Source organism: Manis javanica, chromosome 11 (assembly GCF_040802235.1).
Source record: "Manis javanica isolate MJ-LG chromosome 11, MJ_LKY, whole genome shotgun sequence".
NCBI classification, from domain to species: domain Eukaryota; kingdom Metazoa; phylum Chordata; class Mammalia; order Pholidota; family Manidae; genus Manis; species Manis javanica.
Window position 1 is genome coordinate 78,602,612 of NC_133166.1, and position 15,449 is coordinate 78,618,060.

The following is a 15,449-nucleotide window of genomic DNA, read 5'->3' on the forward strand; positions in this document are numbered from 1 at the left end:
CTATGTTGATGGACAGTGACTGTATTGGGGGTATGTGGTGGGGACTTGATAATGGGGGGAGTCTAGTAACCACAATGTTGCTCATGTAACTGTATATTAATGATACCAAAAAAAAAAAAAAAAGAAAAAAAAGAAAAGACAACACTATGGAGAGAGTAGAAAGATCAGTGGCTGCCAGAGGTTGGGGGGGATGGAGGAAGAGATGAACAGAGAAAGCACAGAGGATTTTAGGGCAGTGAAATTACTCTATATGATATGATAATGATGAATGCCTGTCATTATGCATGTTTTCAAACCTATAAGAAGTACAATGCCAAGAGTGACCTCTAATGTAAACTATGGACTTTAGGTGATAACAATGTGTTAGTGTAGGTTCATCAACTGAACTGCAAGTGCAGGAGGCTACACACATGCAGGGGCAGGGTATATGGGAACTCCCTCTACTTTATATCCAGTCCTGTTGGAAACCTAAACTGCTCTATAAAATAAAGCTTATTAATTAAAAATTAAAAAAAAAAAAAAAAGAAAAGGGGAAATGTCCCATGTCCCTCTCCCACCCACTGCAAAAACAGATAGATTGATTGGATACTGATGACCTCCACCCACGACTCCTTAAAAAGGTTGAATGGGCTTTCCTGACATATGAAGAAATCTACCCTCAACAGTGAAATCTAACAATTACAAGGAGTTGGTGCTTATAAATGCCCCTAAGAATCACCCTTTTCTGATGAGCTTAGTAATTTCTCATTTTAAGTTATGAAATCTAATTTTAAGAAACAAAATGGATAAAAAATTACTACATAGGCAATGTCATACCTGCTTTTTTCTTGTGTATTTACAGCTCTTGTTCTTCTGACTTTTTGCTTTCCAACAGCTTCTGTTGATTTAGCATAATCTTCCTGTGGGTTAAATTTTTAAAAAGATAAATCTTAAATAATTAAACATTTGAAATCTAAACTGAAAAAACTCTATCCTGCGTCAAGGAGTTTAGCCAAATAATGCTAATAAATTCAACTTAACAAATCACACATAGACTGTTTATACTTTTAGTAGAAACCTTGGTCATCTAGGACCGCTCTTCATCCCTCATCCCCACACATCTCCAAGTCCTGTCAGTTTCAGTTCGGAATGTTTCTACTGCCCACTGCCCTCTGGTTCCCAATGCCTTTGTTAAAACCAAGGCTCTCATCACCTCTTAATAACTAGGCCACCTTCCTCCTAGAATTCATTTTTCACAGTGACTATTTCAACTCTGTACCTGGCTATTTGTTGGTTTGTGATAGCCTCCCCCACCCCAAGCATCATTGTGCTTCTGTGAATCTGGAGTTACTGTTTTCTCTCCCAGGAACACGTGTTTCCTTTACTTTCTGTCTATAGGGTTTTCTGTGTAAAAATGATTCTTAGCATGCTGTGATATAATTATGTGGGTTTTTGCTTCTTTAATTTAACTGAGCTCCTGAAAGATAGGGTATTTGGCTGAATTATTTCTGTGTCAATATTTGTCCTTGCATAGTAACTGGCTCATAGCAGATAATTCAAGATAGATAATGTTGGTAAATATACAGGCCTCATGCTCCCTGAACTATTTTTATTTTAGGGTTATGTACAGTTGGGTAATGGAATCAACTCTGAAATACTGTCTCTCCAAGTGTGATCCGTGGATGTCACTTCGGGGGTTCAAGGTCCTACATTTTAAACATATCCAGATAATTCTGATGGGGCACCAAAACTTAAAAACCTTTCTTCTAATAGGAAATTTAAACTGCAGCTGCCAGTAATACACCATTAGTAATACAGATCTGTCTTAAAGGGAGGGTCCCCAAAAGTGTATAGACAAGGCAATTCTGGACTTTAAATATAAATGCTCTTTTTAAAGAAGTTTATTTAGGAAACATTTCTTTAAAAAATTAAAAAGCATGTTTAAACAAGCATACAAATAAAATTATGCATTTCTTACCAGTTCAACCACTAGTTTGGATGTATTGGATGTGTTTTTTTGCCTAGTCCTTAAGGTAGGAGGGGAGAAGACAAATTGAGAAGATAAATCTGAAACTAATTCTTTCAGCTGTGCCGGAGCCTCTATTTTTTTAGCTAAAGAAAAGAAGAAAAAACACTGCTTACTTACAAATATATATGTAAGTGTATATATACATATATGTGTGAGTGCATATATACATGTCTTATTATTATTTTAAAGCTTTAAACAAATTCTGCACATTAGAAAGATGTAAACACCCAAACTTGAAAAACACTCATCTAACATGGTACCCATGTTAGGAGAGAGAAATGACAGGAAAAATTCCAACTCCATTTGGGTAAACCAAAGCTTTAGGAATATTTTATACTTCAAACTAAATAATGCTACAATAGAACTTAAAAAGCACATACAAAACTGTATTATTCCACTAATTTTAATCTTTACTGCTCCTCAAACATTCTGGGAAGGAAAAACATCAATCTCACACATAACCTACACTAGTTGTGCTTCATAATTCCTATCCTTCCAGGAAAGTTTCTTTATAAAGTAATCTTATTTACAAAGAAGACAATCAAATCTTTCCTTTCAGCTCATTCTGAGCTAGTTGTTTCAAGTCAAGGGAACAACAGAAAACTCCACATCATAAAAGTAAAAAGCAGATAAAGTAACAATACAGAAAAATAGGCTGAAAGGAAGATATTCTACAGATTAAAAAAAAAATGTGATTTATGAACTGGTTTAAAATATGTAATTAAAAACATTTACCACAGACTTGATTACAAATTTTTTTCTGCTTTTACTCCAGGGTCCTCATATTAATGGCAATTAGCAGTGTAACTATGGAAGTGGCACAGTGCAGCTGAACCAATCTGCTAGAGAGTAAATCCCAGCGTCTGGACTTACTAGCTGTGGGAACAAAGGCAAGCTCCTTATACTGCTCTGGGTTTCAGTTTCTACAAAATGGGATTAAAATAGTGCCTAGAAAGTTATTTTGAAAAGTAAAGGATTAGAACAATGTGTGCTATATGGTAAGTGCTTTGTAGATGTTTGCATTTGTAATGATGTTGTTATTTCAAGAATATAATTTACAAATCTTTGAAATCTCAGATTTAGTTCAATATTATTTCACCTACTGGGACAATAAAGATTCTGTAAGATGTTAAATTCTGCTCTTAAAGGCATATGATTCTGAACAGAAGAAAAAATAGGGAGGGATGGGATCAGAAATAAGTCCTCTCAGCTCCCAGGCAATAAGCAGCAGATGTGGAGTAAAGGCTGGGGTTACTGGGGCTAACCCCCTCTTCGGTGTTAAAAAAAATCCCCAAAGCATCTGTAGTCTATGAACATGATACCTTCAGTATCTTTGGCTTTTCAAAGACTAGCTCAGAGCCTTCACCTCCACTTCAAAGGAATAATTAAGGAAATACAAAAATAGACCCTTGTGCAAAAATGTCCAGGCCCCGTCATTCCTTCCATATGCTTCTATTAGCCACTCAGGACTTTATTATAGTTCTTTGTATGTCAGTTCCTTGCCCATTAGCCATTTTTATCATCTTGGCAAAGACCCACCCTACTGGGACCTATTCAGATACACCAGTGTCTCGACTTTTTCTTCATTATCACTTTTACACCATTTCTCTTAATTGCCCAGATAATTATGAATTTCTACATGTACTTTATGTATATCTGTGCTTTATACATGAAGAGTTAAGATACCCTCACCCCTTTGGGGAGATATCACTCCTGCTAGGAAGGTATGAGTGATACCAGCCAAACAATACCATCACCAGTGGCAAAGAGGAAGGCTGGGCATGCAGCTGTGCAGCTGATTTAACAGGCAACAGGGAATATGGATTTAGATCATTTCTGTATTCTAATCAATAAAATTGTTTCCCTTCAAAGCAATCTGAGGTTGTGGATATTAGTTGGACATGAGCTGAACACAGTAGTGCTTAGATTAAAAATGTGGATTCTATCTGGGGATAAACCAAAATTAAGTCACTTAGGATATAAGGGCAGAAAGAAGAGAAATTATACTATTAAAAAAATTAAACCTATGTCAAGTAAACTTAGAAGTAAAAAGTAATTTTGAACCAGAAAATTCTTACACCTAAAAATAAAAGTAATTTTGAACCAGAAAATTCTTAAACCTAAATATAAACTTTGAAATACAAAATATTTTCATTTCACTATTAAAAAAACATTAAAAAAATTTTTTGGAGGGGGCAGGAATTTCCTGTAACTACAAATTATTTTTAGGAGAGATAAATTACTGCCTTACATCAAACCAAATCACACTTAAAACAATAAATTTTAAGCTGAAGACTTTGAATGAGATAAGAATTTTGCTTTGAGTAGAGATGTTAAGAAAGTACCTTTCTCTTTCCTTGGAACTTTTGCCATAGGAGGAGAAAAGAAAGACTCATTTGTTGATTCAGAAAGGTCCGGCAACAAGATGGCCTTGCTGGATCTAGTTCTTGTGCTACGAGAGGTTTTTGTCAGAGCAGGTGTGACAAGCAGTTTTTCCTCTTGGCCATCTGGTTCTGCGTGTGTCATTCCTTTATCTATGCATTTTTCTGACAGTGAGCATAATGGATGTTTTTGGCTTTGATTTTCAGTCCTTTCTGTAAGCTTTTTCTTAGCGCTCAGCTCAGTAGTAAATTCCTCATTTGGCACTAAAGCTAGTTTTCCAACATCAGTATTTTCACTCTTAGCTGGGATATTTCTTGTAGATTTCCTTTGGATGCTGAGAGCTTCTCTCTTCTTGGAACATCCTGCTTCCTGAACAATTTTAGATCCTACATCTTCAGAGGAATTAATTTTTCTTGGTCTACCACGTTTCCTAGGTATTGTAGGCACATCAAATTTTGCTTCAAGAGTCAAGTGAGATGAATCAAGTTTAGAGCCTTCCAGAACATCTGAGGCACTAACTTTTCTCTGAACCCTTCTGGTAGGTAGAATAGGCTGTTCACTGGACTTCCCATCTTGTTTATATCCTTTGTTTCCAGAAGCTTCTAAATTAGCACCTCTCAGTTTTCTGGTACTTCTCGTAGGACTTACTGTTTTATTAACTTTTAGATCATTTACAGTTTCAACACTTTCCTCATTTTCAACAGATTTTTTAATTCTCTTAGGAGTCCTTTTTGTAACAGATGAAAGCTTAACTTCTTTTCTAAAAGAAGTTTCTTCAGTTGCTGGTTCCAGCAGCTGAGATGATTTTAACCTTCTTAATCTCCTACTTGGAGTAACCTGTAATTCTTGTTCCACAGAATTAATACTTTCTAATGTGTCTTGATTAATCTCTCTTTTGCTTCTTCCTCTCCTAGGTGTAACAGAATTTTGAGGTAGTTGCTGGTTCTGAGATATTCCTGTGACATCAGAACAGGCACTTTCAGAAGCTCCAGAGATTTTTGTTTTCCTAGTTTTCTTCATAATTGAAAGCCCCAGCATCTGAGGAGCAGCTACTTCTGCTGACTCTTCCTGCTGTGATGTGATATTCAGGTTTTGGACACGTTGTCCTCTCGTGCGAGTTCTGGAGGAAATCATGTCATTAACTTGGCTGACATTTATAGTCACTGTATTTGTTTCCTGAACAGTCTTAAATGTAGATTTGACTACCTTGGAACACATTACCTTTTGGTTTATTAGAGGTATGTTTCCATGAATGGACTGTTCCATTGTATCTGAAGTAATTTCTTTATTTCTTGTGTCTTTAATTACATCTAACAAATTTTCTGCAATTGCTACTTTAATCGGTTCAGGCACATATGGTAATGTCTCTGCCTTTTGGGGCTCCTGATCACTAGTTGTGACAGATGGCTTCTCTGCAACATGCCCATGATTACCATCTTCCCCACTGTGGACATGTTTTTTCTCAGATGCCGTGTTAGTTGCTTTGGCCAACACGCCAGATGCTGCAGAATCACCTATCTCTAGTTCCCCTTCTTCACCTTCCAGGATCAAGGTAAAGTTGCTCTGAGCCACAAAAAGTTCCCCGTCTACTTCAGCAATGTCACACTCAGCAGAGTCTTTATTATCGGGCAAGTCACAAAACTGTTGCTCAATGGCATCAAAATTATACTGAAGCTTAAGAGTTCCTGAGGGATACAACTCCGTAAATGAAAGATTCCTAGTCTCTCGTCCTGAATCTTGAACTTCAAGCTTTTCATGTTCAGTCACCTAAAATTAATTAAAGAGAAGAGATTGGTTAAAGAGTTTGAATGTATATACTATTTTAACCTAAAGCATAAAGTTTTTTTAACAACCATTTCACCCTTGGTGTATGAACTATTAAACTGTATTTGATACAGCATATACTTATGGTTTTACTTTATAAAATATCCATTTAAACAATCAGACTTTCTCACTCAGTCAATACAACTAGACAGAAAAAGATTGAGATTCTAAATGGAATTAAAGTAGAAATTCCCCATTTCCCTGGTTTAAAAACAGTCTTAACAAAACTTTGAAAATTCTGATGCGAACAGTTGTGAGAAGAATTAAGGACTTACTCTACTCTCACCCACAAAAAAAATTAACTGGAGAACAGAAACAAACCCCCACACTGTGTTTTAATAATGATAATCCCCAAATTACCTAACTAACCACACTTTCTAAACAGCACGATCCCCATAAGGTTGAAGAAGAATTCACCTACATAAGCTCCCTTGGGCTAGACTCAATCCTCTTCCCTTTGCTGGGGCTGCATAAACCATGAAATTCCTAAGGCTTTCAAGTTCAGTACCTCTCCTGCAAGGGTTTGGTGGAAGAAGGAATGGTCCTTGCATTTACCTTTTGGTAAGGGAAGGGGAGAAAAAGGAGGAGGTAGAGAGTAACAGAGAGATCTCCTGACCAAGAAGGTAGAACATTACCACCCACTTAGACAATGACATTTTCCCATTCCCCAAACATTGTGAGATGAAAGACTGGAAATATCCAGGAATGAGGGTTCCCACATATACCACACCCACAATTTTTACTGGCTTCCCAACTGAAGGGATAGGGACTTTATCCATCTATTTCACAGTGAAAATACTCATGACAATGAATATGGACAACAATGTATTTTTATGAGTTAAGAAACCCCCAAGTGCTATATAATAATTAGAAGAGGTAGTTTTTCTTCATCTTAATTTCTTTTATCATATAAAAGAGATTTGATGGAATTTTTAGAAACTGGAAGTCATTTAAATATCATAAAAACAAAGACAGAAACCTTTTTGGAGTGTATAGAAGTTAAACCTCAGCCAGCTGAACATCATTCTCCTGGAAGTATGCATGGGGGAAGACTCCTATTTAACTGTATTCAATTATTTTCAAATACATGCTCTGAATAGTTTAGATATCATATTTGTCTCTGGAGTAGCCAGTACCTGTTGTCTTATAGGTAAAAGAACTTTTGTTTAAAACAGACACTAGGCAAAAATTGTTAAAATTACAACAGTAAATACAGCCGTAAACAATTTCTTCAAGGATGTGTTGTTTCATGCTGCACAAAAATATTTACTCACTTCTTAAAAAGATTTTTATAAAGAAGCTTTTATATAGCAGTTGAAAAATGAATGCATTAGGTTTGAAACCTAACTAAATCAAAACTGAAAGACTGACAAAGAAGTAAAAAATTAATTTTTTTTACATGACTTTCTTGAGTATCAGGAGGACCATCAGAAATTGGAAGCTTTTCTTCTTGTAAGTCAACAGTTGCTTTTAGTACACCAACTTCTATTTCACAGTCTTCTTTTAAGTTCAGTGCTACTTCCCGGCCAAGCCTATGTTCTGAGTGAACAGGACTTGCAGAGAGAACAAGTCCAGAGCTTCCACTATCACCAAGGACACTGGCCAAAGCTGAAAGGGAAACTAAGAGTTAATTTCCCATATTTCAAATTGAACAAAATGATATATGCACTGTTTGAGGTGCAAACAGAAGGGAAAAGGCTACACTGCATTTGAGAATATTTCCTTGAAAATAGTCATATTGCAAGTGTCTAACATCTTAAAAGGCAAAAGCCTAGGAGGACTACATATTAATCCTGTTTTCATCAGTATCCAATCATTCATTCAAAACAATATGTATTTGCTTTCCACAAAGAAAAAGCAAAATAAATTGTACTTAAAAAAGGACACTTTTTTCTCAACTGGAATTTAATTCCTGCCCTTATTGTGAAACTTCAATATGGTAACTGCTTTGAGAGCCTCAGACATTTGTTCCTTATTAATCTCAAAATTATGTTTACCCAGTGACTATTAGCCAGCTACTATCCTTGTTGAGCTCTTGGGAGATCTCTTTTGGCAGAAAGCATTCAAATGGCCACAAATATATTCTAGTACTGAAAAAAAATAGGCTGGGGGAGGTGGGCAGGTAGAGTGCAGCCCATTTAAAAAAAACAACAACCCTCCTTGTATATCTTTCACCTTCCTCTTTGCCAAAGTTTTATATGTCATTAACACTCATAGACCATTTAGAGTTTGTGAATGCCACAAAATCCAAAACACCTCAAAGGAAAAATAAATCTAAATAACAAAAAACACTTCAGTGTTCAACAAAAAAAATCAATGAATAGATTAAAAAGAAGGCCAACTAGGAAAAAGTATTTTCATACTTCTAACAGGGAATGGGCTAGTATCTCTAAAACACAAAGACTGCTTGTGAATTATGAAACAAAGTGAAAAAAGTTTTTCTTCATCACTTCTCACTTTTGGCTTACCTAAAGGTAATGTTCCAAGTGTCTTACTTGTATCAATTTACTTAATCCTCACATCCAAAGTGGTAGTACTTTATCCCCATTTTATGGATGAGAAAACACAAACCCACATGGTCACACTACTTATCCCAGATCTAAGTAAGTAGCTAGGATTCAAATCTAGCCTGTTTCACTCTGGAGTTTGTGCTATATAATCAATCCCACACAAAAACAACACAGATTTCTATTTTAGACTGCTTAATCTTTTTAGGAATGATTAAGGAAGATACTGCCATGAACACCCTCATCTAATATTTACCATTCAAATATTTTAGTGGAACACAGCTTATCAAAAGAGTAACATAAATTTCTAGACATATGCTATTTATGCAGATAGTCCTAAATTCTTAGAGCAATGAGCAATGCTTATGATTATTAAACACCACAGCCCAAATTTCACTGCACTTGCAACTTACAAAACCTTAGTTCAGCTTAGGCAGAAAGTATTTCTCAGAAGACATTATGACACAAATTTTTATACATATCTTGTTTTTAAAGTTAGAAGTTATCTTTAAATAAGCTTGTTAAAACTGTGCAGGACTAAGAAACATAAAAACAGAGTGCTTCTGATCCACCAATTCTAAGCCAAGCCTCTCCCTTTCCTGCTGTTCCCCTGGCCCCTTGTATGCCCCTCAGAATAGCATTTACTGAACTATGTTATATGTGCTTGTTTATACAGTCGACTAGGCTCTAAGTTACATGCAGGCAGGTGGCATATCTACTTTACTTACTATTTGATCATCAACACCTAGCACATGCACAGAAGTGCATCTGTTGTACACACTGAAGGGCTCAATTTTTTTTGACAGATAATTAACTTCTTGATTTTGGAGTTTTCCAGAAAGTTGAGGCCGCCAGGTAAGTTTAAGATTGTTCTAACAATCTAGTTTGTGTATTAATATCATTTTTTGTAGGTATAGGAGGTCCTTAAAAGACTGCCATATGACATTTCTTCCTTAAATATTACTGTTCTTTCCCAAATTTCATTTCCAAATAAAAATAACTCAGGATACATACATAAGTTCTCCTTCCCTAAAATAATGAATGAAACAATGTAAATAAGCCATATTTTTAAGTAGAAAGAGTATGATGAGTATATTGTGTTTGAATCTCATATACTATGATTACAGAATTACTCAATCTTGAAACTTCTTATTGTGGACAAAATCCTATCACAAATTTTACAGAGGGACATTAATGGCCATTCTAAATATTTGGAAATGAGTTCTTACCCATTTGTTTCTCTTGGTCTGGAGGAGTAACTTCTGATTCAAACACATCTTTATCAAGTTCCTTCTCAGTCTGCTCAGTTAAATTAGATATAATTTCAGTCGAAGAAACTGCTGTCTTAGAGGCCAAGATAGTATCTTCAAAGTCTTCTGGTGATGGTGCATCCTGATACTCCAAGGTAGTCTGATCTGACCTGGAAGAAGCATTGGTATTTTCTTTGCTCATATCCAGTTTCTCCAAACTTTGTGAAGGTGTATCCTGTGACCTCACATCCATTTCCGGATGGTCCTTTTCAGGGCTACTAATGGAAAAAGATGACTTATCTTTGTTCTTCAGCCATTCAGGTTCTGCTGGAACTCCATCTTTATGGACAGGTGTAGTAACAAACACTTTTGTTTTGCTTTCACCTGTATTCTGTTAAGTAAAAGGTTTTGAAAAAACATTTATTAGTGAAAATCAATTAAGTCTCAGCTACCCATCCCAGTCACACCAACCCTTTCTGCGTTCAGTATTTCTCCAAATTCTCTTCCAAAATTTCACTTATTCTAAATCCATTCTCTTCAGATACATGATTAAAAGTTAATGGTTGTTAAATGTTTCCCTAACTGGTTATAAATCAGTATTTCCAAAAAACTAAAACTTGAATCAGGTACGATGACCAATAATCACCAAATTGGTTCCTATTAACCTACTACAGTGGAGCTCTAAAGACACACCCTCCTGAACAGATAACCAATTAGGAACTTAACAGAATTAACACAATACAGGTTAAAAAACAAAGAAACAAAAAAATATGGACTAAGAATTAAGAGGCCTTGATTCTAGTTCCATTTCTTCCACTAAACAATGATTTGATTACAGTCAATTTACTTGGTGCTTCTGAGCCCTATCTTCGTCACCTGTAAATGATGGGTTTGGCTTAGCCAATGCCCTAAATTTTCTTTCTGAATTAATGTTTTCTGATTTCATGACTATCTGCAAGACTGTATACAAAAATCTAGTGATATTATTTAAACTGATTGAGCTAAATTTTTACTTGTAGATGTTAATATATTAAGTCTTTTTGTTCCAACTATTGTCAAACTTACTCCAGCAGTCCATTTTGTGGTCATGCCTTCTTCCACAAAGGAAATTCTAGTTTCTTTAAGTCGTAAAGGAGGAGTAAGAGACCTTCCAGGTGAAAGAGAGGGCGATGCTATAGGTGTTGTTCGAAGACCAGACCTTAGGATGGATTGAGGAGTGAACTCGGCGAATCCAGAGGAAGTTACTGACATGGCCAAAGTTTTAGCTTTCTATGACAAAGAGCACATGGAATCCCACCACTAATGTTTGCAAAAGGCACTTACATACAGACAGGGTCAGGTAAGTCATAATACTGGCTATTATTCTCATAATAAACACAATCAATAAAAAGCTTCATTACAGATTACTAGAAAGGAAACAGAAAAATTCTACTCCAAGCTTTCTATATGTAAGGCTACAAAGCATAAAAGTGCATCCATAATCATTCTAAAGGACTTGGTTAATTCCCAGCTTAAGCCCAGCTTAAAAAATAAAATGCTGAGATAAGTTGAATTATTGCTTAGATTTCAGGTAGGTGAAAGAGATGATAGTGTGTCAGTGGAACTTGGCTTAATTAAAGTAAGCTAATCTAAATTAATGAAACATTTAAGAATGTTTTAGAAAAAATACTTCATCAAATGAATCCGACAATACTAAATTACTTAAAAGAATCCTCTGAAGACTTAGAATAATGAATAAAAATAATCAGCATAGAAACTAGTTAGTAGAAATAATTCCTTCACTAACTTCTCCTCTAAAGGACTGGTAAAAAGATTATTGGACCCTCTAGGTTACTGAATTCCATTATATCTGTTATAATATTGTATCTTTTATTTTCTAGTAGCAGGCACAAAATTATTCCCTGATTTAATTTCATTTGAACCTAGCTATAGAGAATATAAAATGTGATTTTTTTTTGATAAATGAGGAAATTAGAAACACTGTACTAGATATTAAAAGTCAGGAACTCGATAATCTTATCAACTTTCCTTTAATAACTATTTTAGGACTAGCATTTATTAAAGTATCTTTTTATTCAACTTGAAAAACAAGAATTTCCTGGCTTCACTATTAATGGTGAATATTCAGAAATAATTTTTAAAAAATGGGAAGAATGTTCTGGCTGTCACTCTAAAACACTGGACAAGTTGTTAAGGGATGGATGATATGTATAACCTTTTCACAATGAGGCGAGAGACCACTTACCAGTCATTAAATGTTTAGTTTTGTGGTTTCTCAGCTAGTAATTTATCAGAGAGGGTGGAGAAAAATGCAATTTGAAGACATATACTGAGAGTATAAAGGAATAAGAGCTTATAGTTTCATCAAAGTAGTCAGCAAACTGAAGCAAAAAATAAAAACAGACCTAAAAACTAAAAAAGTATTTGCTAGAACAGCAAAATGGCATCAGAAGGGTTAAAAAAGCAAATCCAAGAAAATGAAAGCATTTTTCGAAGGATTAAAGGATAATTTATATAGTAACCACACAGAGCTTTGCATTACTTTCAGGACAACAATAAAACTGTTAACCTTGAGTATAATGCCAGTTAAGCACAAAGCATAAATTGAGTAAAGTCTGTTTAAGAAGGTGTAAAAATACAGAAAACACTTCAAGAAGGCATCCAAAAGAATAAAAAATAAAAAGACCTAAAATCATCAATTACACATAGATATTAATTACAAACAGTTTATTTCACCCTGCTACTGGAAAAACAAGAACTTCCTAGCTTCATTATGAATGCTAGAAATGCAATACTCACCTTAACTACAAGAGGAGTTTCAAGTAAACGTAGTTCTGAAGCCCTGGAGGCATTCTGATGTGATCCTTTTAATTGTGAAGTTATTGGCAGTGAACTGGATGCAGAGTGCAAAGGAGATCTTGTGGGTGTTTGCTGAATAAATCCCAAACACTGAGAAGGCTGTGGGACAGGATGAACAACCAGATCCAGTAGCCTGTAAACAGAGTATACAGATGAACAGAAAAGTCCTGGTAACTTACTGAGTTTTATTGAAGAAACAAAAGAATTTAGAATCCCATTTAATTACTAAAATTCTACATTCACTGGTAAATATGATCACTATATGAAAATATAAATTCAGTAATTATATTAATGTAATGACACCATTAGTTCATAAAGTCAGGAAATTAATCCAGTAGCCAAAAAAAGGAGAATTAGGAATTTCAGATAATGACCAAAACAAAACAAAGGAGTTCTAGTCCTCCTCCTTCTCCTTCACCAATATTTACTTACTGACTGCCCCACTCTGTGCCAAAACATTTGTTTTCAAATGAAGATAACTGCTAGTGATTTAATATACTAAGGAAAACAGGCAATGGTTCCATGTGCTACGATTTATTTTCACAAACACATAAAAATTCCTTTTAATTTCTGGTGCATCATTTGCATAGGTCACCCCCTTTCCCGATTTCCTAACAGACTATCTTATGGTTATATTTTCCAGCACTAAAACCAGTATCTTCTTACTGCCCCCAAATGCCTATTTGACTTAGCTAAGAATAATTAGAAAAGTACAGCATGTTTTCATGCCCAGAAATAAAACTTCCAGTTGCTCTGCCTTCCCCATCATCTGTACATTCAGGTGAGATTTTCACAATTAGGGGTGGCAGACCAACATAGATCACAGAGGCCTTAAGACCCAACCAATTACCCAGTGGGGAAATATTTACAAAAAGCATTTTCTTAATACAGGGTCTTCCTACTTATTACCCTGTACTAAGCACAGCTTTGAGATTTCCACCAAACCAAGACCATCCAACCACAGTGCTAGACATTTCTTTCTCTATTGCCTGTTCTGATTTTGTATTCTCTCTACCTCATTTGTATTCAAATTTTCTATCTGTAAACTATTTGCTTGTTTTTTTTATTGAGGAATCCTAAACAGGTATTTTGTTAAAAAATTAATATTTATGTTTAAGGTGCTTATTTATGAATGATTGCTTCTCAAAAGCAGGGCCTAAGGAACTAATGGTACCTAGAGTAAAAACAAAATTCTTATACTAACAAGACAATATACTTAAACTATACTAAAAAAAAAACAAGAAAAAATTTGATCATGGTATTTTCTAAAGAAAATCTTAAGTATTGCATTAGATCATAAGATTTCCTCAGTAATATTCCATGCTCCAAATATGTAATGCATTTTAGAAAATAGATCATGCACATACATAAAACATAAATTACACAAAATAGCATTTAACCTTACTATATATATGTGGTATGCACTGACAATATCTAGTCTATTCAGTTTGATTTAGAGATATGCTAGTCACAATCCACTTAATTTACTTAGTACTCACTAATGAAAACCAGTTTGAAAAATACAAAATTAGGGAATGGAATGAAGTAAGAGGTAAATATTCACACTTCAGTTGTCTCTCTTCTATTTGAATTAACACTGGTTTTAAAGGATTCTCAAATACTTCTTTAGGTCCTTAGGTCATTAGTCAAGAGTCTTAAAAACTTTTATTCTTCCCTTCTTGAATCCCAGATCTTAAAGCACAAAAGGACAAAGTAAAAGTGACTTGTTAAAAAAAAATACAACTATTGGTAGGAAAACAGAATGTCAGCAATAATGACTTTTATTTGAAACAATCTTCCTATCACCTCATGAGAATAGAGGAAAAAAAACTCAACCTAATTAAATCTAATCTCCCAAATGGAAAACCTTTTCAAGCTTTGAAAATATGTGCATTATAAACACTATAAACAGCTCTGTTCATAAGTTTGTAAGATATTAAATTATTATGAGTACCTTGTTCTTAGTATTACAAATTCAGATAAGTTTATTCCCATAAAATAATATAATCTGGTCCCTGATAAGATGTAAACAAAAATTTACACCAATCATGGGCATATTAATAAAGAGAAAGATTCAATAAATTAAGAGACACTTGTTCTCTAATATTGATGATTATGATCACTTTTCAACTATCCAATTCTCTTAAATACTTAGAATCACAATTTCACCTTTGAAGCAAAACTTCAAATATTTACTCTTTCAATATCATAGGTTAAGATATTAAACTACTACTGCATCTGAAAACCTAAGAAATTTTTAGTACGCTGTTGTACAGTAGAAAGCCTCAATGAGCCAACCAAAATTAGTCAGGAACTATAAAAACAACCGTCATTCAGGAACAAATCAACAAGGAGATTATATTAAAGAAAGCAACTTAAAATGGTTTATTTTGCTCATGACTTTGATAAAACGAAGTTTGCTTTTCACTAAGTAGTCCTGAAATCATCACATAAAAATTTTAAGTAAGAGTTTGGGAAGATGGCGGCATGAGTAGGGCAGTGGAAATCTCCCAAAACCATATATATTTTTGAAAATACAACAAATAAAACTATGCCTAACAGACAGACCAGAGGATACAGGACGCCAGGCTACATCTTCATCTGCTAGATTGAAGCTTC

At 34.7% G+C, this 15,449-nt stretch overlaps 1 protein-coding gene across 3 annotated transcripts in view; it reads right to left on the reverse strand.

The window, feature by feature from the left end:
- Positions 1 to 15,449, reverse strand: part of AHCTF1 (AT-hook containing transcription factor 1) — an 83,522-nt gene that overhangs the window by 2,419 nt on the left and 65,654 nt on the right. For all 3 annotated transcript variants that reach the window (XM_073216727.1, XM_073216726.1, XM_073216728.1), the window contains exons 27-33: positions 12,771 to 12,963; positions 11,037 to 11,240; positions 9,951 to 10,362; positions 7,614 to 7,822; positions 4,354 to 6,157; positions 1,958 to 2,091; positions 817 to 899 (exon numbers count right to left, since the gene is read on the reverse strand). In XM_073216727.1, coding sequence (XP_073072828.1) covers positions 817 to 899; positions 1,958 to 2,091; positions 4,354 to 6,157; positions 7,614 to 7,822; positions 9,951 to 10,362; positions 11,037 to 11,240; positions 12,771 to 12,963 — 3,039 coding nt within the window. The remainder of the gene's footprint in view (positions 1 to 816; positions 900 to 1,957; positions 2,092 to 4,353; positions 6,158 to 7,613; positions 7,823 to 9,950; positions 10,363 to 11,036; positions 11,241 to 12,770; positions 12,964 to 15,449) is intronic.